Source organism: Capsicum annuum, chromosome 2 (genome assembly GCF_002878395.1).
Source record: "Capsicum annuum cultivar UCD-10X-F1 chromosome 2, UCD10Xv1.1, whole genome shotgun sequence".
Classification (NCBI taxonomy): domain Eukaryota; kingdom Viridiplantae; phylum Streptophyta; class Magnoliopsida; order Solanales; family Solanaceae; genus Capsicum; species Capsicum annuum.
This window is the reverse complement of record NC_061112.1, coordinates 150,175,372-150,196,707: the sequence shown is the minus strand read 5'-3', so window position 1 is coordinate 150,196,707 and position 21,336 is coordinate 150,175,372. Positions and strand designations below refer to the sequence as shown.

Here is a 21,336-nt window from a genome sequence, read left to right as displayed (position 1 = left end):
AAGAATTTTGCATCTTCTAGCAAGGCGGAAAGGAAAAAATATTTTGAGGTATCTAAATCTAAAAGGGGAGCAATGAAGTTGACAATGATTATATGATTTTTTTTTTGTATATATTCTCCTGAAACAGAATTGTTGGTCAATATGCATTTTTGTTTCAATATATGTAGATACTTATACTTTTTTTTTTTAGAATAATACATGCATATATATACAGAGTTAGAGTGTATGTATGTATATACAGTTTATATTTTTGATATATGTATGTACAATTTACATATATGTATATACAGTTAACTTCACGTATACATTTTGAAGAATAATGCATATGCAGATATATACAGTTTTAGAGTGCATATATGTATGTATATTCAAATTTGTTATTATGTAAATATTCAAATTTGTATATACAATATACAAACAACAGATATACAAATAATAAACATATATGTATATGTTTATTTCATTTGCATATATGTATATACAAATATACAAACAACAAATATACAAATATGTATATTTCGTTTGCATGTATATTTCGTTTACAAATAACATTCCAATTTGTATATACAGATATACAAACAACAGATATATAAATAATAGATAATAATTTGATTTGAATATATGTATATTTCGTTTGCAATATCGTTTACAAACAATATTCAAATTTGTATATATAGATATACAAACAACAGATATACAAATAATAAACAACAATTTTAATTTGAATATATGTATACTTCATTTGCATATATGTATATATAGATATACAAACAACAGATATACAAATATCAAATTTATGTAAACTAATATAGAGATATACAAATAATAAAAACAATCTTTGTAACCTTTAAAACAGATATACAAATACAATTATACATTTATATTAACAGATATACAGAAATTCAAATATACTATTAATAGATATACATAAAAAAATATTAAAAGATTGTCAATATGTATATTATGAAATATGCAGTAGAGTAATGAATGAATATATCACACAAATTGCAATTACAAATGGGATTTAGAAAAGAAAAAAAAAACTAACACAAACAAGGATTATAACCTTTTAACAACTTCTGTGATTTTTTTTTTAAATTACAAGAATAAAAATTGAATACGAAAATTGAAACACAAAATTACAATTGAAGTTATTGTATACAAAAATAATAGCAATTACAAAATTGACAATTTGAAAGTATTTGAAGTTTATATTGTGCATTCAATTTCGAAAATCTAATTCAAACCAATAATAAAATCGATTTTCATTATGTTGAAACTGAATCAATTTTTATTGCGTATTAGATTCAAAAAAGGATTTCAATAAATAAATTCAAGTAAAAAATTAATTTGCATAAATCGTATAAACCAGAAATTTGTATGCACGAATTACCAACTTTCTCCTGTAGATCACAATTTTTTTAAAAAAAGAAATTATCAACTTTTAAGGGAGTAATTAATGCATAAATTCATATTTATTGATCTGTTATATCAGAGAAATAAATGAAAAGTTGGAGAAGATTAAGAACATTTATTACATTAAAATTTTATTTTTTATCTCTTTTTGTTGTTATGGACTTTTCCTTTTTTTTTTTGTATACTAGTTTAGGTGTACGTGCTTTGCACGTGTATATGGTTAATTAATAATAAATAAATATCAAAAGAATAAATTATTGTGTGTACATTGTATTATTAAGTTAAAAATCAACATTAATTTTAAGACAAAAAATATATATGAAGATGAACATGATAATTCTCCATACGTTTTCTAATATCTCTTTTAATTATTATAGACATGTGAAATATATTAAAATATACTTTAATCTTGTGATTTTAAATATGCTATATGAAAATTTTGAAATAAAGTACTTAAAAGAAATATATTGAAATGAACTAAAATAAAAAGTAAAATAAACAACTGGGATTCATGTATCTCTTTCGTATGCTAAAAAAAGTAAGATATTTGTGTGCTAGAGTATATATGTATAAGGGAAGACATTTTTTTAAGAGTTTTTTCAGGTTTCATGTCTTATATAGTTTTAAAATAGTACTTCTCCTTTTAATTGTGATAGAGTAAGGTCAAATGTGAAGTGATTGGAGAGCAATAGTACCCAGCAGGTCACTTATTCAGATTCAGTCGAGCTCCAATGTCGATACTGAACACTTCAAATTGTAATACAAATAAATAAATAAGAGAAGATATATATATAAATTTATATCAAAATAAGAAAAAATTCTCAAAGTTTACCTCAAATCAAAAGGAGCAATTATCGAAATTGCTGATGGCCTCTTTATACCTACAACCAGTGATGAAAAAATTTAATGATAAGCCAAAAAACTAATAAATAAAAATCAAATCTCTTAAAAACCTAATCCCATGAATAATCCTCAGAACATAGTACATGTATTTTTTAAACCATAAAGCATAGATAAAGAAATCTTTAATTGATAAGATAATTAACTATTATGAATTCAGAATGACCTATCAATGTTTCATAACGAAATGTGACGATCCAAATAATTTGTCCACAAATATAAATAAGTCAATTTTATTACTAATTATCATGAATTCAGTATGACCAATCAATTTCTCTTGACAAAATGTGATGATGTAAATAATCTGTCCAAAATTATAAATAATTCAATTTCAAATCACTAATTGTATATGAAATACTCACAAAGAAATTTCTCAATTTATAATTGTTTATCAAAAATATATCATTTATTATTGTAAACTTCAAAATCAATCTAAAATTTAAGAAAACATACCTCTGGACAAATTCACTTCAAGAACCTGTATATTTGATAAAGAATATGAATGATATATTTATTGTGGAAAACATAGAAAGTAATAACACAAACATTAAGATCTACTATAAAAAAAAATTCGTAAGAAAGAAAACCTAAAAATACAGAAGCAACATTGATGATAGAGTTCATTAATGATATTGTGCAATAATATTTTTTTTTATATATAGAAGACCCTAAACCAAAAAGAAATTGAAAAATTAAATATTCTTTAAACCAAAAAGAAATTAAAAAGGTAAATATTACAGAATTCCAACACCGGTAAAAAAGTTAAAACATGAAAAAAAAAAATTTTAGATATAGATATAGATATACATATAGATATAGATATAGACATAAAACTGTCATTTAATTTGCCTATGAATTGTAAATATGAATTTTAGACTAGGAAATTAGTTATAGATACTCTAACGAGACTATATATGAATTTTTGTCTTATTTTTTACTAGTTTTGGGCACACGCTTTACGCGTGACCAAAGCGCGTATTATATTTGATAACAAATATAATGAAAAAAGATTATTGAATTTAGATATGAATTTCATCGTTAACCAATCACTAAATTATTCATAACTATTTTTTTTTTCTATTTGGGGACAAAGCATATTTAGACAACATATAAGCATACTTAGACAACATATAAAATATATGAAATTTTAATTGCAACAACAAATCTCATAAAGTTGATAACATTAATTAAAAATCTAGACATTAGGTATTGTGTTAAAATATGAAAGTTTCATATAAAGATCAAATGCTAATTTTAGTTGGACACTTCCTGGTAGAATTGTGAAAGGAAATTCAGATAATGCTTAATTCACACGAATTTTTTTTATTTTTTTTTAATATATGCTAATTATTTTTTGCCTTGTAGTTTTATAAGGTAAAATTATATGGTAAAGTTCTTACTATACAATTTAGAACTCCTTTTTTAGATACACTCATGATTCCTCCATATTAGGTTAGTTATTAATTATTCCAAATATAATTTAATACATTATTCAATTAAGGAAATATTTAGTAGTCAAAACTTTTGTTGATTTCTAATTATTAAAAATTAGGAAAAATAGTAAATGACTATTTTGTCTATTGCGAATGTTTTTAATGAATAAGAAAAAGTTCAAATCACTTTTCTTAGGGTATTTATATTTTTAATATATTGTAGATGTAGATTATTATTTCCCACCCGACTAATTTGGATTCACGCAGCAAAGTTCCAATTTTGGGGATAAAGTGTTTACTACTAAAGAGGATTTCATATTCGGAGCTCGAACTAGAGACTTCAAATTAATAATAGATGAGTACTTACCATGGTTAGATATTCTTTCTTACCCAAAATGAAAGTAATAAAAAGCAACAGCTTTATTGCAATTAATCCTCAAAAGAAGAATAAGCAAATCGAGCGGCAGAAATTGAATGAGCCAATGGAAAAAAAAGAATATTACACAATGAAAATGTCAACACGGCAATAGATTTTAAATTCATAGTAGTTGAACCACCAAACACTTCCAAGTTGTTCCAGTCTTCAACCCCAATGTGAACTCTAATACAATTTTAAATATGATATACAATAGAAATTTACTGCCTTATTCGACGCAAATTTTTTTGCAGGTTTTGTAGGAAAGTCTTTTCTTTCTCTACAATTTCGATTCTAAATGTCTAGGTAAATGCCAAAATGGGAAGTTCACAAACATCCACTTTTCAGATGCTCCAATTCAAAAACAGTTATGAAATTTCAAATTGTCCTGTCATTTCACTTAAAAAAAATTAAAATTCTATAACAATGGGCATTTTACGATTACAAAACTGAAAAAGTCACTAGCATGTGCTACTTTTATCAAATTTCATTCCTTAAGTTTCAACTATTTTTTTGGGTCCATTTTACTTGTCATGTTCTTGTTTGCATGTCCTTGAAGATATTGTTTTAAAAAGAAAATTTTGATTAAATTTTTTTTTTATTTACACTTTGATCCCAATTTAATACGTATCACTTTCTTTTTCATCATATGAAGTGTCCCTTCATAATAATTGAGTAAAGATTAATTAAAGTGAAATCTAATAGGTAGTTATTCGTTATTTTTTTAAAATAATAATTATTCTGAACCGTCTATTTTATTTTTAGTATGACCAAAAGCAAAATAAACTAAAGGGAGTAAATTACAAGGACAATCGAACAAAACAGGAGTAAATTCCTTAAAATGTCACTGAAGTTTTGTAAACATCCCACTAATGTCACTTATGATTTTTTTTGGATAATAATAACATTGAACAGAGACGGATTCAGAATTTCAAACTTGTGGGTTTCCAAAGGCTCCTTTCCTACCACTAAGCTCTCCATTGGTTTAGTTATGGGTTCCTATCTATTAATATTCATAACTTTTGACGATTTTTCTGTGTAATTTTAAGCCTTACGGTAGTGGATGTGGGTTCCCACACCTTCTACTCTACATCCACCACTGACATTGAACTCTATAATTATTCCAAAAAATAAAAAACTAACAGAAAAGTTGAAAATTTAACAGCAGACCCATTTAACTATATTTGACCCAACACTTAATTAATTATTCATAACCCACGACCCGTTTGACCCACCTTTAGATTAAAAGAAACCTTTTTCTTCCTTATTAGAAAATATCATAGCTTTACCTTATTAGAAAGAAGAATACATAAGCTTGTGTAATTCAAAAAAAAAAAAATCAAAAGTTAATCTAAAGTTAACACGAGGAGAGAACTTAAGCTTCTGCGTGATCTAACCTTCTTTATTGCCAACCTGCAAGTTAATAAACACAAGTTTTGCTGCAACTGTTATAGTAGTACATATACACAAGAACTTAAATACGCGCTATTGGAGCTGAAGTTTAGGTGGTGCCTCGGCGCTATTGTAGCACAATTTTGTTTAATAAGCTTATGAATTTGATCAATGTACTTCTCATTATCCTTTATTGACGTACTTCAAATTTATTTTTGTGTTTACATCAATTGAATGATATATTTGAACCTTTTTTCTTCTTAGCACAATTTGATATAAACATCGAGTGTGAGTTAGCTTTTACTGGCTTGGACGTAAAAGTCATGTGTCTAATTTGAAACCATGTGTTTGGAATAGTTTGATCAAGTCACAATCATGTTGACTCAATGCATAGAATTCTCATGTGGAACATCTAGGAATTCAGATAATTGAGCAGATTTTGCTTCTTCTAACAGACTGATCATTTGCTTGTTTCCACTTACTCCTGCTTCATCAACTGGAGTATTTTCCCATCTAAAACATGGCAAAAGTAGATATTACACGATAATCTGATTGTACAATATCGAATTTCAACACAAGAGTTCCCATGATGTTTAAACAACTATGCGGTAATCCTAAACAAGTTGAGGTCGGCCATATGATTCCTTAGTGACTGTGTTTCTCCATTTAAGTTTAACTCATGTCATCATTAGCTACCATGATGTCTCATTCTAGAAGTAAATTCGATAAGATATCGATAAAGATTGATATTGTATTGTACCGATCCTTTGAGAAAACAGAAGCACCAGCTCCCAAAAGCAACTTTGCCATTGAGTATTGTCCTTGAGTAGCAGTAACATGAAGTGGCATTCACTGATCATAGTCTTTGGTGTTTGGATCAACACCATTTGACAGTAGTCTTTGCAATAAATTTGAATCCCCCTTTGCTATTACCGTACAAAGAAAGCTATCGGCATTTTCAATGTTCAATAAAGCCCCTTTAACAAACAGTGAAGCAATGTGATCATGTTCACTCTTGATTGTTTCAGGCAGTGGCATGTTGCCAAATTTATCTATATGATAAATAGCAACATTAAGTAACAATGAACACGAAAAAGGACTTATTGCAGGTGAAGTAGACTCGTTTAAGAAATATACCTGGAGCATTGATACTTATCAATTCAATTTTTTTAAAAATTGTAAAAGCTTATGTGTTCTTCTTTTTAATAAGGTAAAGCTATGATATTTTCTAATAAGGAAGAAAAAAGTTTCTTATAATCTAAAAGTGGGTCAAATGGGTTATGGATAATTACGTGTTGGGTCAAATATAATCAAATGGGTCATGTTGTTAAGTTTTTAACTTTTCTGTTAATTTTTTATTTTTTAAAAATAATTATAAAGTTTAATGATATTATTATCCAAAAAAATCATAAATAACATTAGTGGAATATTTGTAAAACTTCAGTGACATTTTAAGAAATTTACTAAAGGAGACAATGGGTCTTAAGGAAAATGCATCGCCCAATACCTACTTCCATTAACTTATTATTGGCAATTTTGCTTGGAGAACCAAAAAAAAAAAAAAGAAATATTGGTAAGTGCTATGGCTTTTTGATTCAATATAACTCTTTTTACCAGAGCTGATACTACCAACTATCAAACTGTCAAAAGGATCCTTGACACCTTCAGCTCTTTCTCAGGCCAAAAGGTCAAATTCCCAATGTCGATAACGACTGCTGCCCCTCGTAATCCAGACCACTGCTACCAACACCTCCACCGGATCCACCAGACCTAACCCCAGCCGTCATAGAGGAGGATCCCCCAAAGAAAATGTCCTACAAAGAAGCAACTGAAGAACATCCTGGCCTCGACCTTGGAAACGTCGAAGCCCCACTAAATTTTGAAAACTTGGAAACATCGACTGTCGACTTTGACGGAGATCCTATTCAGCTCACTGATGAAGATAAACAAAGGCTCTACAGCCCTTGGAAAAGATCTGTTATCTTGAAATGTGTTGAAAGGAGACTGAACCATCACTATATTCATTCAAAATTGACGGATCTATGGAAACTCCAAAAAAGTGTTATTCTTATTGATCTTGGTGAGGATTGTTACCCAGTAAAATTAGCACTTGAAGAAATCCAGAAAAAGATTCTATTGGAAGGCCCATGGTTCGTAGCAGGCTCATACATCTCTATAAGGGTGTGGGAGCCAAATTTTGTGCCTTGCCGGTCAAAAATTGCATCCACAGCAATATAGGTCAGATTACCGTCCTTACCAACAGAATTTTATGATAAGAATATACTTGAAAAGATTGGAAAAAATTGGACGTCTACTGAAAATAGATATATGTACCTCCTCGTCACTACGAGGCCGTTACACTCGTATCTGCGTACAGATCCAAATGGAAAAACCTGTTCGCACGAGTGTCACCATTGGGCATCACGAGCAACCAATCTACTACGAAGAAGATGGCATCATGTGCACTAATTATGGCCGTTTAGGCCATACGATTAGGACATGTCAATACATTCAACACGTTAGAGAAGACTCCCAACAAAATGCAGGCACTCCGAAGTCCACTCCTTCCCAGTAGATAGCAATGGAATGGCGAACCATATCCTTTAGTAATCAAGGTACTAAAGCATCAAAAAAGGGAAAGGCCTCAACATCAAGTACGAAACAGATCGACAAATCTAATGTCAAGACGAAATCATTTGACAACAAATCAAGTAAGTTCCTTGATAAACCCCACCGGAATTCACATCCTCCGACAGGCGCCGATACGCCAAGTGCTTCGGGTAAGGAAAATAATACCTCGAATTTGGATCACCAAAATTTGGACAAGTCTAATTCGGCAAGAAATGGAAAGAGTCTCATCTCTGAATCCCAAGGCCCAAACTCTTTGAAGGGAAAAACCAATTGGGCCCAACAAAAAGGTGCAAGGCCTATGGAAATGAATACCTAGCCAGGTAAGGCCCAAATCAATTCTTTGAAGGGTCAATCTTCTTCTTATAAAAATAGTAAGTCCAATGGGGCTCCACTAACAAATTTGAAGCCTTTAATCATGTTAACATTTTGAACTCTCAGAGTGATATAACCGACTCCGGTCAAATCAACCAGGCAAACTGCCTCTCCAAGCAGACTAATGCCTCTGAAAATCCCTTCTGCTCCACTTCTCATTATCAACAACCTACACCTCTTGAAAAAGAGTATGTGGCCACTAAAACTTTACAGAAATACTCACTTATTTCTTCTCCACCACCTAAACCTATCTTCTCACAAAATGAGCTCCATAGAACCCTCCCAGATCAATCGTCCCTCCATAGCTCTAATCTCAGCACCATTAACTCTGGACCATATACCAACCTCTTGGTTAGAAATGGGTCTATAAAACATGTTGATCACCTTCCAATGGATAGTAGAGGGAAGACAGGTACAAGTGGTGCTCCAAAATTCGGAGTAACTTGCACTGCTGGTCATGGAATCCCTAAACAAAAGCTTGGCCAACTATGGCAACAATCTCTGGATGACCACCCTGCTGACAGCTGCCAACCAAAACCCATTGGAGAGCCTATCAACAGAGACTCTATCAGCCACATTACACCAAGTCTCACAGACTTTTCCCTTTTCCCACCACCAAATCCTCTATTGCTTCTGAATGGGCCACCACTGCTTTCACTAGAGAATTCTCCTTCTCAAGTGGAAAACCCTCAGGACAAAATTCCCACTCCAGAGATATGGTAAAGAGGGAAAACCCTGAAAATACTAAGAGCAAACAATCGCGAAATGAAAACTCTTCTAGCAACCATGAAAGTCCCCATAACAGAAGCAACCACTCTAGACAAACAGATAGGATTAAGATTAGCAGAATTAGTAAACGAGATGTGGATAATCCTAATTCCATGGAACTTAACCAAGTTCACAATGAACATCAAATTCCTAAGTGTCCTGACAAGGGGTAACTTTCTCATCTCTCTAAACCCCTAAAGACTATGATCAATCTCAACTCACCACTGTCATCCCTGGACCCTCAGTATAAGGGGAAATCAGTGGCTGCGAACCACTCCCCACCTCACATCAAATTAATCATGAACTTAATAATATGGAATGCTAGAGGCGCAAACAATGCTGAATTTCGGCGCCACTGCAAGGATATGTTACATCTCCATAAACCTGCCATACTGGGTCTTCTTGAAACTAGAATGAGTGATCACCACCAACTAACTCAAGACCTCGGTTTTGACTGTCTGATCCAGTCTGCTGGTATTGGAATGTCCAGTGGGCTGGTCCTTATATGATCCAAACCATAACGAAGACATTCCTCACATCTTCTGGTACTGCCCAAAAGCCAACTCTCTTTGGAATGTTTTCTTCCAAAAGATCAGCTGTAATACTCCTTCCATTACTAACCTTAATAGTGATAACTTCCTGGAAATTGTTAGGGACTGGTCTGGCAACAATATGGCAGATCAATACATCAGCCTACAACCTCTAATCATGTTTTGCTTGTGGGAAATCTGGAGATGCAGGAATGATAATTTGTTTAACAATTTAAATGTTTCTCCTTCTTTCAAGAATGCTTATGTAAATGTTGTTGAATACTCTTACCTTATGTTTTCACCCTCTTCCCTTTACCAGGAAGCCACTATTAATGTTCGTTGGCTTCCTCCTACGAACACCCCTTACAAGCTCAACACTGGCGGAGCGTGCCTCAGTAATCCGGGTATAGGAGGTATAGGAGGTTGTATTAGAAACCGTAATGGTGATTGGATTATTGTCTTAGTTAAGGGCTTTCCCAACGCAACCAATAACCAAATAGAGCTTTTAGCACTTCTTGAAGGTCTCAAATTGGCGGAGAACCAAAATCTTTTCCCTATTGAGATAAATGTGGACTCAACGGAGGTAATTCTTATGTTAAAAGTTGGGAACATGCATTATAATCCTATTCTTGAATCTTGCAGGTGTCTGCTGAGAAAGGTGGGGCATCCACTAGTGACCCACGTTTTTAGAGAGCAAAACTATGTTGCAGACTGCCTAGCTAAAGGAGCGGCAAGGAAGCTTTTTGGCACAACAAAATTTTTGACAGTTCCTCCGGTGTATGCATAAAAACATCTGTAGGTAGACATTCTACGAACTGAATTTATTAGGAAAGTCAATCAATGTACTAATTATCAGAATGCTAATTATATTTTTGTATCTGACTAACAAGTCAGCAATTTGTAACAAACTCCACTTTGAGTTTCTAATATATCGCCTCATTACCCAAAAAAAAAAAGATTAAATATAAAGAACAGATCTGTTGCTTTAATTGGTACTCTCCTTTTGACTTCTTTAGGATAATAAAATAATGAAAAGTCAGGGATTTCTATGTCATGGCTTTAAGGCGGCAAATTCTCTTTCTTTATTCCCTCACAAGATCAGATTAATAAAGACAAAAACGTTCAACCAAATAAAAGAAAACCTAAAACATAAATATGTCGTTTAACTTAAATTTTAAATAATATATATGACTTTAATTTTAGGTGTGTACAAATACGTCACGTTCTATAGTACACGTAATATATTATATAGAATAAAAATTGGTCACGTAAAATATTATATAGAATATATATATCTACTTATTTAATTTTATATAAATTTAAATGGCTAAATATATTCTGAAGCTAAATTAAAGGACATGTTTATGCATTGATTTAAAGAAAAAAAAAAAAAAAAAACTTGCCGCACCTTTTACTTTGAGAAAAAGAAAAGGTAAGTTTGAAGGGTGTAGTAATTAATCTTCATTCTTGTTATTGAAAAGTAGGATATGACTTTTACAATCTGTTTTTTCTTTCGTGCATTTCACGATGAACCACTTGGTCAAGTTTGGAGTTCCTTCTTAGTTTGAATTAATGCACAAATATATAATCTGTTTCCACTTTGAAGTGTATGTTAAGAAAGCGATAGCATGGAAATGCACTGAAGTCTCCGTTAGAGCCTTTTTGTAAAGCCATAGCAATGTATTTTGTGTAATTGAGTGTAGTTATACTTATATAATTTGACAGAGTTGATTGACCAAATAATTAGCATAATTAAGTAGAATTAGTAAAAGTAATTACACTCTTCAATTCAAATGAAGTTGTGAATACATGGTATAATTACAATGTGGTTATTTTTAAATTTCTTCTTTTTATTTTTTATTTTCTATTATGTAAGCTCTTTATTTATTATTCTAATACTGTAATGTGTGTGTATGTATATATATATATATATATATATATATATATATATATATATATATATTATTTTAAATTTTTTACTAGTATTTACTTGATATTTCACATTGCAAGTCATTCATTTTTCAATTATAATTGGTAGATTATCTTTTGATCAAATTTTTTAATAATTTTGTGATATTATATTTATAATATTATTTTTTATCAAACATGTGTTTCGTGATGTTCTTAAAAATCAAGTATTTTGAGTGTTTATGATAATATAATTATAATATACTAATTTGAAATATATAAATCAATTATTTTTTTATAATATTAGTTAAGAACATATATTTATAATTAATATATTTTCAAAAGATTATATATATCTTAAATAATCTAAAGACCCTTATTTGTCTAATATAAATTTTTAAAATTAAATTTTATTTTTATAATTTATTATAACCATGTGTCCAAATACACTTATAATTACAGTGTAATTAACAAACAAACATGTTACTATTCTAATTACATCAATTTCAATAATCAGATGACTTTCCAAACTGATGTTTGTGCTTAGTATCCATTGATAAGAACGTTCAAGTTGGTTAAGGATAATTTTCCCTCCTTTGTTAATCTTTTACCCCTTCTATCTCACTTTTATTTTACTTGAACTTTATATTAAATATAAACTTTTACTTTTACTTATTTATTAATAAAGACTAAACAATAGAGTTGTGTTCAACGCTCACGAAAATTGAGTTAAATGATAAATATGGTGAATTTTCTTTATACTTTTTGCTTGATTTTCTCTTACCAATTCCTTTTGTCAATAATTATAGTAAAAAGGTTGTTGAATATTACTCTCTCCATTTCAAAATAAATAAATTATTGACCTATTTTTTAATATTCAAAACAAATAAATTATTCATTCTTCAAGAGATATATTACATTTTTTAGAAGAGTAATTTAAGAATAATTAAAAATATAATAGTAAAAAGTAACTATAATTTATGTTCTAATTTTTTTTTAAGAATGTGTCATAATCTAATAATTTAATTATTTTGAAATGAATGAGCAAAGAGTAATGAATATGCCAGGAGATTAACTAGTATACATTGTCAGTGTAAATAAAAATTACACTATTAGTTTATTTTTGGTATGCTATTAAGTACTATTATAATATATATTATTAATAATTAAATAAAATTTAGAAAAATCTCATAAGGTAAGTTGGATTCTAAATTAGTTCTAGAGAATTTGCTTATCAAAAATAGAGAAATCTCTTTTACACCATTGAAGGAACTGAAATTCATACAATAGCATAGAAATTATGTCAATCTAAAAGCATCGGACTTACGTCAATCTAAAATTATGTCGACTGTTCTTTTTTTTTTTTTTTTGATGAAAATGTTAGATACCTGTTAATTTATTACTATCGAAGGTTGTGTTAATTTCTTTTTTCAAAAAAAGAGCAGTGGACATAATAAATTAACACAATGATTGAAAAAATTATGCTAAAGCTTAAAAATAAAAAGTATAAATAACATAAATACTAATCTTTTAAAATTAATTACACTCTCTCACTTTTTAATTACTTTACTCTCTCTCCATATTAATATACATAATATAACCGACATATACATAACATTCCGTGTATATGTGAGATTTTTATAATATATTTAGGGAGTTGAGATATTTTGTAATATTGAAAACATAAGTTGTGTATATGTGTAATTTTTAATAAAAATAACGACCTGATTGTTAAGCAAAAGATGACAAAAATTATGTTAAAACAAAAAGTTTAATCAAACATTTATTCAACAACCAAGTAAGAAAAATCTAAAACTGTGTCTAACAGTATTAAAATTGTCCAACAATAACTTCTCCAGCCATTAATGCATTGTCTTTTCAAGTTTTATATCTTAAATATTAGATGTACTAATTTTTTGTGTAAACTAAAATTGTTGTTATTAGCTTAAAATATATTTCTTCTAGATTCTATAAAGAAAACGATAATAAATAAATACTATTCATATTATTTTTGTGTCGATGATTGTCCCAAAGTGCTTCAATGGTATAAGTCGATGTTTTAATGGTGAAACAAGTAAAGCTAATGAAGAACAAGATTGGAAGACGCTAAACAATTTTTTTTCTATTTTTGATAAGTCAAGTAAGAATTCTAAACAAACTCATATAATTAATTTAGATATTTTATTAATAATATTTAAATATAACATTCTTCTAAATATTACTTAATGGGTTAAAAAAAGAAGTGACGGTGTAAGTTTATGGTACACCGTCAGTAAAAATTAGTTTTTCTGATATGCGAGAAGCGTGAATGACTGCTGTAATTTTCCAACAAATAACACGAGTAATATAAGAATCTACGAGGAAACGCCAAGGTGCCTTCCTTGTAATGATGGTCAACTCAATGAGGTCTTTTCTACTCTTGGGTCATTGAAAGTGGCTTATTTGGTGGCAAGGCAAAGCAATCAGAAAATGACAACAAAGCAAATTAAACAAAAAATGACAAGCCAGCCTGCCCCACCAAATTTCCAACAAGAGGCAAATGACTCTTCCCAGCAAATTAGGAATTCAAGAAACTTCCTAGTATGACACTTCCATTAGGCGAAAGACCAAAGCTTGATGAATTTGGTCACCTTTTCTCACGAACTTCTCAAATTCCACCCACCAAGCAACTTCCTAGTTAATTTTCCTCTTTGTTCACTTATATATATTTACCTAATACCTTCCTCAATTCTCATCAACACATAACGAATAACTCTTTGTTTTCCTTTGCCTTTTCTGCATGCAAAAATATCACCCGCCTTTTCACATAACATCAGCAAGTTCCAATATTTAACATGGCAGCACCTGGTTATTTGAATCGTTTTCCATTCAAGAAGTTCCCTGTAACTACAATTCCAGTGCCCCTGCTAATTCATGGCACGGTGGCCCTTTTCTTTTTGTATATAATCTTTGACTGCGCACGTAGACTTTTTAATTTTTTGTCCTTTGTTAATTATCAAGGTGAAAAGGTGAAGACCTCCCAAAAATTGACATCTTTTAGCGAAAAATTAGTTGATGGAAGCTTAAGCAGGGAAGAAGTGGAGACGATTATGGCTAATTTGGGTATTTTTGCTAATCCTGAAAGTGCAAAGATTCAGGAAAGGTTGGATTCTAACGACATTTTTGACCTTTTTGGAGATGAATTAGAAGCTAAAGAGCAAGATGTAAAAGAAGCTTTTGATGTATTCGATGAGAACAAAGATGGATTTATTGATGAAAGGGATTTGCAAAGAGTTCTTTCTGCTATGGGATTAAAAGAAGTTGCAGAATTGGATAATTGCAAGAAGATGATCATGGCCTTCGATGAAAATGGAGATGGCAGAATTGATTTTCAGGAATTTGTCAAATTGTTCTAAGATTTTTGGTTAACAATCATTGTAAAAAGGAAAGGGAAAATTTGGATGAACACAAACATATTGTAATATTCTTTAATTTGATCGGTTCACTCTTGCTTATGATCATCATCAATTTTGCTCAAATTATACGCTTCTGTCTAATTATTCGGAATTGAATCTGTCATCATTTTATTTGTCACGTTTTATGAGAATTAATTTGATTATCTTTAAAGTGAAATTAAATTATATTAATTTAGTATTTAAATTTAGAATGTCGATATTCAAAAATTATAAGAAGAAAAACTACTATAAATTGTAATAATTATAATGTTAATATAATGAAAAATTACAACTTAAAATGTAATGCAGTTTATACAATTCTAATACCTCTTCAAGAATCAATACTATCCCTCAACACCAATAACATAACCAATCATAATGAATATATCACAGTTTACAACATATCCGGTCACAATGAATATATCACAGTTTACAACATATCCGGTCACAATGAACATATCACAGTTTACAACATACTCAATCACAATGAATATATCACAGTTTACCGATTCATTAGACTACAATGAATATATCATAGTTTATCAGAATTTACAATATACCCAATGACAGTGAATTTATCACAGTTTACCGATTCATTAGACTAGGATATATTACTTGATTTAGTAACACATTTAATTTAATATTAGACACAGTTTACCGATTCATTAGACTAGGATATATTACTTGATTTAGTAACACATTTAATTTAATAGTAGACTTAATATTAGACTAAGATATATTGCTTGCTTGATTTAGCAAGCACATTAATTTAATATTTGATAAAAGGTGTAATATAATACGTAGTTAGAAATATTTTGAGGTTATTATACCTTTGTAGTTTTCGAAATATCTTTTGAATAATTATTTCTTTTTTTAGCAATTTTAAGTTTAAATATTATGTTAAAGAGAATTAAATTCAAAAGTTTTTCTTTCTTTCTTAAATTTCGTCTCATGAAACCTTAAGAATAGTAAAAATTAGAACCACAAAATTGAATTTTTCCTTTCAAATTTACCAATTTGTTCAAGGTCAGTTCATGAAATTCTTTATAAAATCGGATTCTAAATTTTTTGTATATGTTTTGTACCATGACAATACCAACAGAGAACCAGAATTGTTAGTATTCCTCATCATTATTTGTCGACAATCAAACACCGCAACAAAAGAAGAATTTGCAACAAACAAATAATCTTTATTAGATTTCACACGGAGTTCAGTCGTTACTTGCAAAAATGATAATTTCAACGGTAAATAACTATTTGTTGCAAAATTATACTGAATAATTTGAATTGATTCAACATTTCTAGTATATTTTGTTACAATACTTTAGAAAATAGATACATAAGAATTCCAAAAACACTAATAAGTTATTTTCATAATATAAAATAATAACATATTTAATAAAATTTTCATTATAAGAATAAGAAAACTAATAAAATGTTAAAATCATAAACAAAGATAGGAAAACTATATAGGAGTAATTTTCTCCCCCAATTTTTTGATGGTGTGATATAAGCTGTTATGCTAAAACTAGATACATCATTTGAAATGTTTTATTGATATATACTAGATTATTAAATAAATATATTAAATATTAGATAAATATATATTAAAACTAAAATGAATTACTACATCAGAATGTAAGAGTTTTAAATGTATAAAATCTTATGCACATTAGTTAACTTTTGTTGGTTGTCGTCTCACTAAAAAGATTTTCACGTTAACGGGAAGATTGTGACAATGAATTAGTTATCTTGTAAATGTAATAGTAGAGCAAAAAGAAACGAATAATTATTGTCTTATTATATGGTTTATATTATCAACCCTTATCCTTATAGTTTATGGACTATATGGACCCATAGAAACAACCTTTTGTTCACAAAGCACACCTATACCAAACCTTGCCCGAACGTTGCCATAACTCTGTCAAATGAGTACTTGTATCTAGCTGCTGACTCTCACAACAACACTATCTGTCAAATGAGTACTTGTATCTAGCTGCTGACTCTCACAACAACACTTACTCCTTTTAACTTGTATGTTAAATGGAATCCTCCTGTGCCGGGCTGTCTAATGCTTAACATTGATGCTACCATCTCCTCCAACCTCCATATAGGAGGGTTGGGTGGAGTTTTCCGCAATAGCTCGGGGGACTGGATATTGGGTTTCTTTGCTCGAATAGCTATAAAAGATATAATGCAACTTGAAATCCAAGCTCTGTTTCTTGGTTTGCAGCTGACTGTGAAGTATGGTCTCAAACCTCTGGAAATAAACGTGGATGCAGAGCACTTATCCACCATTTTAAACAGTGCAGACATAGATACTAACTTCTCCTCTTTGTTGGCCGATTGCAGGTACCTCCTCCGGCAACTGGATAGACCAGCTCTGGCCCATGTCTACAGAGAGCAGAACCGACTAGTCGATAGCCTAGCAAAAAGAGCCATCTCTACTGCAGATCCAGTTAGGACACTACTATGTTTTGGACGACTCCACAGGATCTTTTGATCATTTTGGGTGCTGACAAAAGAGGAGATTTTGTTACTAGGCGTGTGAAGATTTTGCGTTCTTTACCACCTAGTACATCTGTAAATATTTCTACGAGTATGGTGTTTAGTGTTAACGGATGGTCCGTAAATAATGCACAATGTGCAAATATTATGGTGATAGCACTGTCAAATGACTCTCTGTAGACTTTTTGATATGATGCTAATATAATATAATATCCTACTTACCAAAAAAAAAACGTTATTTTCTTTGGGTTCCTTATCTAAGAAGAAGAGAGCAGTCATCAGAATTTTTTTTTATTATATTGAGTTCTAGCTAATAATTTGTTATCGAATTAAGGAGCTCAATTTCTATATACTTGATTAGGCCTCCATGAGAATTTTTTCACTTTTTCGAAATTTCTTTTCACATTATGTTCGATCATGAGAATTCCAAATACAATTTGGAGTTGTATTTGAAAAAATGAAAAAACAAGAAAAAGTTGTTTTCACTTTTTTCACAAAAATTTAAAAATAACTCCAATTATATTATGGACAAATACAACTCCAACTCAACTTCAACTCCAAAATTTTTAAATTTCATAGCGTAACGCCCAATAAAAGAATCTGTTGAGTCTCACATCGGTGGGCTTAGAACAAGCTTGGATCTTGAGTCTCAGGGGCCCAATTTTTGTTATTTGATATTCAGTGCAAAACCATTTCTTTATCAGAGTCAAATCAAGTGGTAAGTAAATTATAAGAATGTTATTGTTGCTACAAATGCAATGATATCGACTCTTCTAAAGCTGTATATGTGTATGTGAAGTTCCATTTGAACAGAATATTGTTGCTGCCACTCTCATAAGTGTTCTTTTTAATGTAAGTTTGTGAACCCAGGCCCCAGCTACACTTTTTAATACTGAGACTTAATGAATTGATCCGACATCCCCTTGCAGCAATCTGTTTTATGAATAAGGCGAAAAAATAATTTCTGGTAGGTGGAATTTTGTACCGTTATTATGATATAAGGTAAGAACAGTGCCCACTTCGTCCTAGCTAAGTTAGAGGACCATAATTATTAATGTGTTCTCATCCATTTCAACTTACAAGAAGATACAACAATCTTTAAGAAAATTGTAAGGTAGAGAATGCCCTTTATAAGACATTGCAACCTAATACAACTTGGATTTCCCTTTTTATTATAGAAACATTTCCTTACAAACAAATAGCTAGAGACAATTGGTACATACATACTCAGCATAATTAGTGCTTAGCTCTTTTGAAGTAAAAAATAGTAGATAATATTTTCTTCTATCCACACAATATTGTAATGCTATTTGTACTATAAGTTGTGCATTAAAAGCTCAAACTGACCCTCTACTAGACGTTAATAATCTCCCAAGAAAAAAAAAAATAGACCAAATCAATCCTTTTTACTTCCACAATTGAATGACCAATTTTACAATGGACAAAAAGTGCCAAATTGCGCTTTTCCCAGATAATTCTTTCTTTCTTAACTTATGGTGAGTAAAATCCTCCAATTAAGGCCAAACTCTTAGAATAATATTTCAAATTAAATATTTTAGTAAGTAGTATACTCGAAAATTCTGATATTTTTCGCAAAAGATTTTGGGTTCTAACGGAATTGTCCTCCGCTAAAAGTTTGGCCAAAGGACCAAGAACTAGGAGCAGCATTGTAAGAAACAACAGTGCGACCATCGCCTGTGGTAACCTTAAAGGACAGACTTTGGCCATTGAGGTACGCGTTATTCTGCCAATTTTGGCCCCAATTTCTTGACATTGGTTGCCACTGAGTTCTTGAACCCTTGATGTACACTGAGTGTACATCTCCTGAACCTCCAACATTTGTGACAAGAACCAAGTTAAAGTAAGAGTGACCATTGATTGTAAATCGAATTCCTCCCCTTCTTCTGCAGGGTACCCTGTAAAAAGAGGTACATGTTCAAGAAACTTCAGATATAATTGTTAACACCTATACAATAAACAATTACATTTTTCAATCTATGGGAAAATGGTAAAAGATACCCCTTCGTTTTAATTTATGTGAAGATTTCACTCGATGCTACATTTTAAAAAATAAAGACAGAGTTAGAAATAGAGAGAGTAATACTTTTAAGTATTTACTGTATGAAATATATTAACTTTTATCATTTTCATATTATTTTGAAGTCATTCATAATCATGCCCTTATAATTAGTGAATTGTTAGATATTTGCTCGTGTGCTATATAAATAAAATAGATGGTTAATTTTGACTTTTAGCAGGAGACATTTGACACGTGAGTTATGCTAAAAGGACAATTATAACACAATTTGTTAATAATAAGGTTATGAATGATTCCAAAGCATGAAAGAAGATATTTTATTTGTACAGTAAGTAAGAAGATAAATTTTAAACATTTGACCTACTCAACATGGAGATATTTGAGTACACATTGTATTGAGTAAATTACCTTCGGTAGGCAACAGGAACAATGCCAGCTCTGTATTGAGCAATGCGCAAGAAGATAGGCTGAGAGAGATCAAAATGGTGGTTTGGAGGATCACACCAACCCCCTGGTGGGCAGAAATTTGTTGCTGTCACTGTAATTATGCCCGGCAGGCAGTACTGCCGCGCATTCACACACATTAACTGAAAGCATTGTCCACAGCTCAACCCGTTGTTGAACAAAGCAGTGCTCAACGCCGCAGTGTTTGTTCCGTATCCACTGCTGTATAAATTTCCATATCCACAAGCCCCACCTATGAAAATAATCCAGAGTGAACTTCAGTATAGACAGGTAAATTAGTACATGACAAAGGATTAAAAAAGAAGCGTGCTTAGGCTCAAGTGAAAAATTGTTCGTACCCATAGTTCCAGAAGCATCTCCTCCGCCGTAGAACGTGGCATGAGCATTGATCCAACCACCATAGCCATGGACTGATTGGAACATGAGGGAAATTCCCATTAACAGAAGCCCTAAAAGAGCCATTTCTTTAATTAACCTGCAGGGGAGGGAATGAAAGTTTAGTGCTAATGAAATTATTAGTGTAGTACTAACATACTAGAAAAAAAATGAACCAATTTAGAAGATGGGAAAATGACTCACAAAAATGTTTCTATGTGTTTGCTCGAGTAAAAAGGGTAGTTAGGAAATGAAGGGAAGACAACTGCATTCGTGGAGAATAAATAGAGGAGCTAAAAGGGTGGTTTGGGTGTTAAATTCTAAGGTCCAATATTATTAAATTATGCTGACCAACTGATAAAGTTTCCTTTAACTGTTGCTTGGGACCAAAAAGATTTAAACTGACTAATAGTATTATTGCTCTATTTTAATTTGTGGTAAAAGCGAAAGAATTGCCCTACTTCTGGAAAAATTTAAAATTATTTCAAAATAACCGATGTCAAGAAGAATAAAAATCCTTGGGCACGTAATGAAGTTTGAAGTAACTACTTCCCATCTCCCTGATTAAATCTGCCTACATTAGGATTACTCGTTAAAGATTGATCAAATCTCTAAATTATTTTTCAATATCTAACAGAAAACATTAATTAATAGACGTAGTGTGGTGAAATAACCATGTCACTTATTATTTTTTTGATGGATATATCAAATTAAAACGTAACAAGTAAAAATAAATGAAGGGAGTATCTAA

General features: G+C 30.6%; 3 protein-coding genes across 3 annotated transcripts; 2 read left to right on the top strand and 1 right to left on the bottom strand.

The window, feature by feature from the left end:
• Positions 1-14,352: 14,352 nt before the first annotated feature.
• Positions 14,353-15,283, top strand: LOC107860522 (probable calcium-binding protein CML45). Its single transcript, XM_016705907.2, has one exon. The coding sequence runs from the start codon at positions 14,600-14,602 to the stop codon at positions 15,158-15,160; it is 561 nt and encodes a 186-aa protein (XP_016561393.1). The 5' UTR covers positions 14,353-14,599; the 3' UTR covers positions 15,161-15,283.
• Positions 15,284-17,011: 1,728 nt separating this feature from the next.
• On the top strand, positions 17,012-17,987 carry LOC107861447. The gene is made up of 2 exons (XM_016706787.2): positions 17,012-17,443; positions 17,552-17,987. Exons 1-2 carry the CDS (start codon positions 17,271-17,273, stop codon positions 17,700-17,702), a joined length of 324 nt encoding a protein of 107 aa, XP_016562273.1. The 5' UTR covers positions 17,012-17,270; the 3' UTR covers positions 17,703-17,987.
• A 1,193-nt stretch (positions 17,988-19,180) lies between these two features.
• On the bottom strand, positions 19,181-20,813 carry LOC107860521 (expansin-A10). Its single transcript, NM_001324793.1, is given in 4 exon segments — positions 19,181-19,623; positions 20,154-20,442; positions 20,549-20,685; positions 20,790-20,813. Coding segments are annotated over 3 exon segments (720 nt in total). The 5' UTR covers positions 20,673-20,685; positions 20,790-20,813; the 3' UTR covers positions 19,181-19,316.
• Between the last annotated feature and the right edge of the window lie 523 nt (positions 20,814-21,336).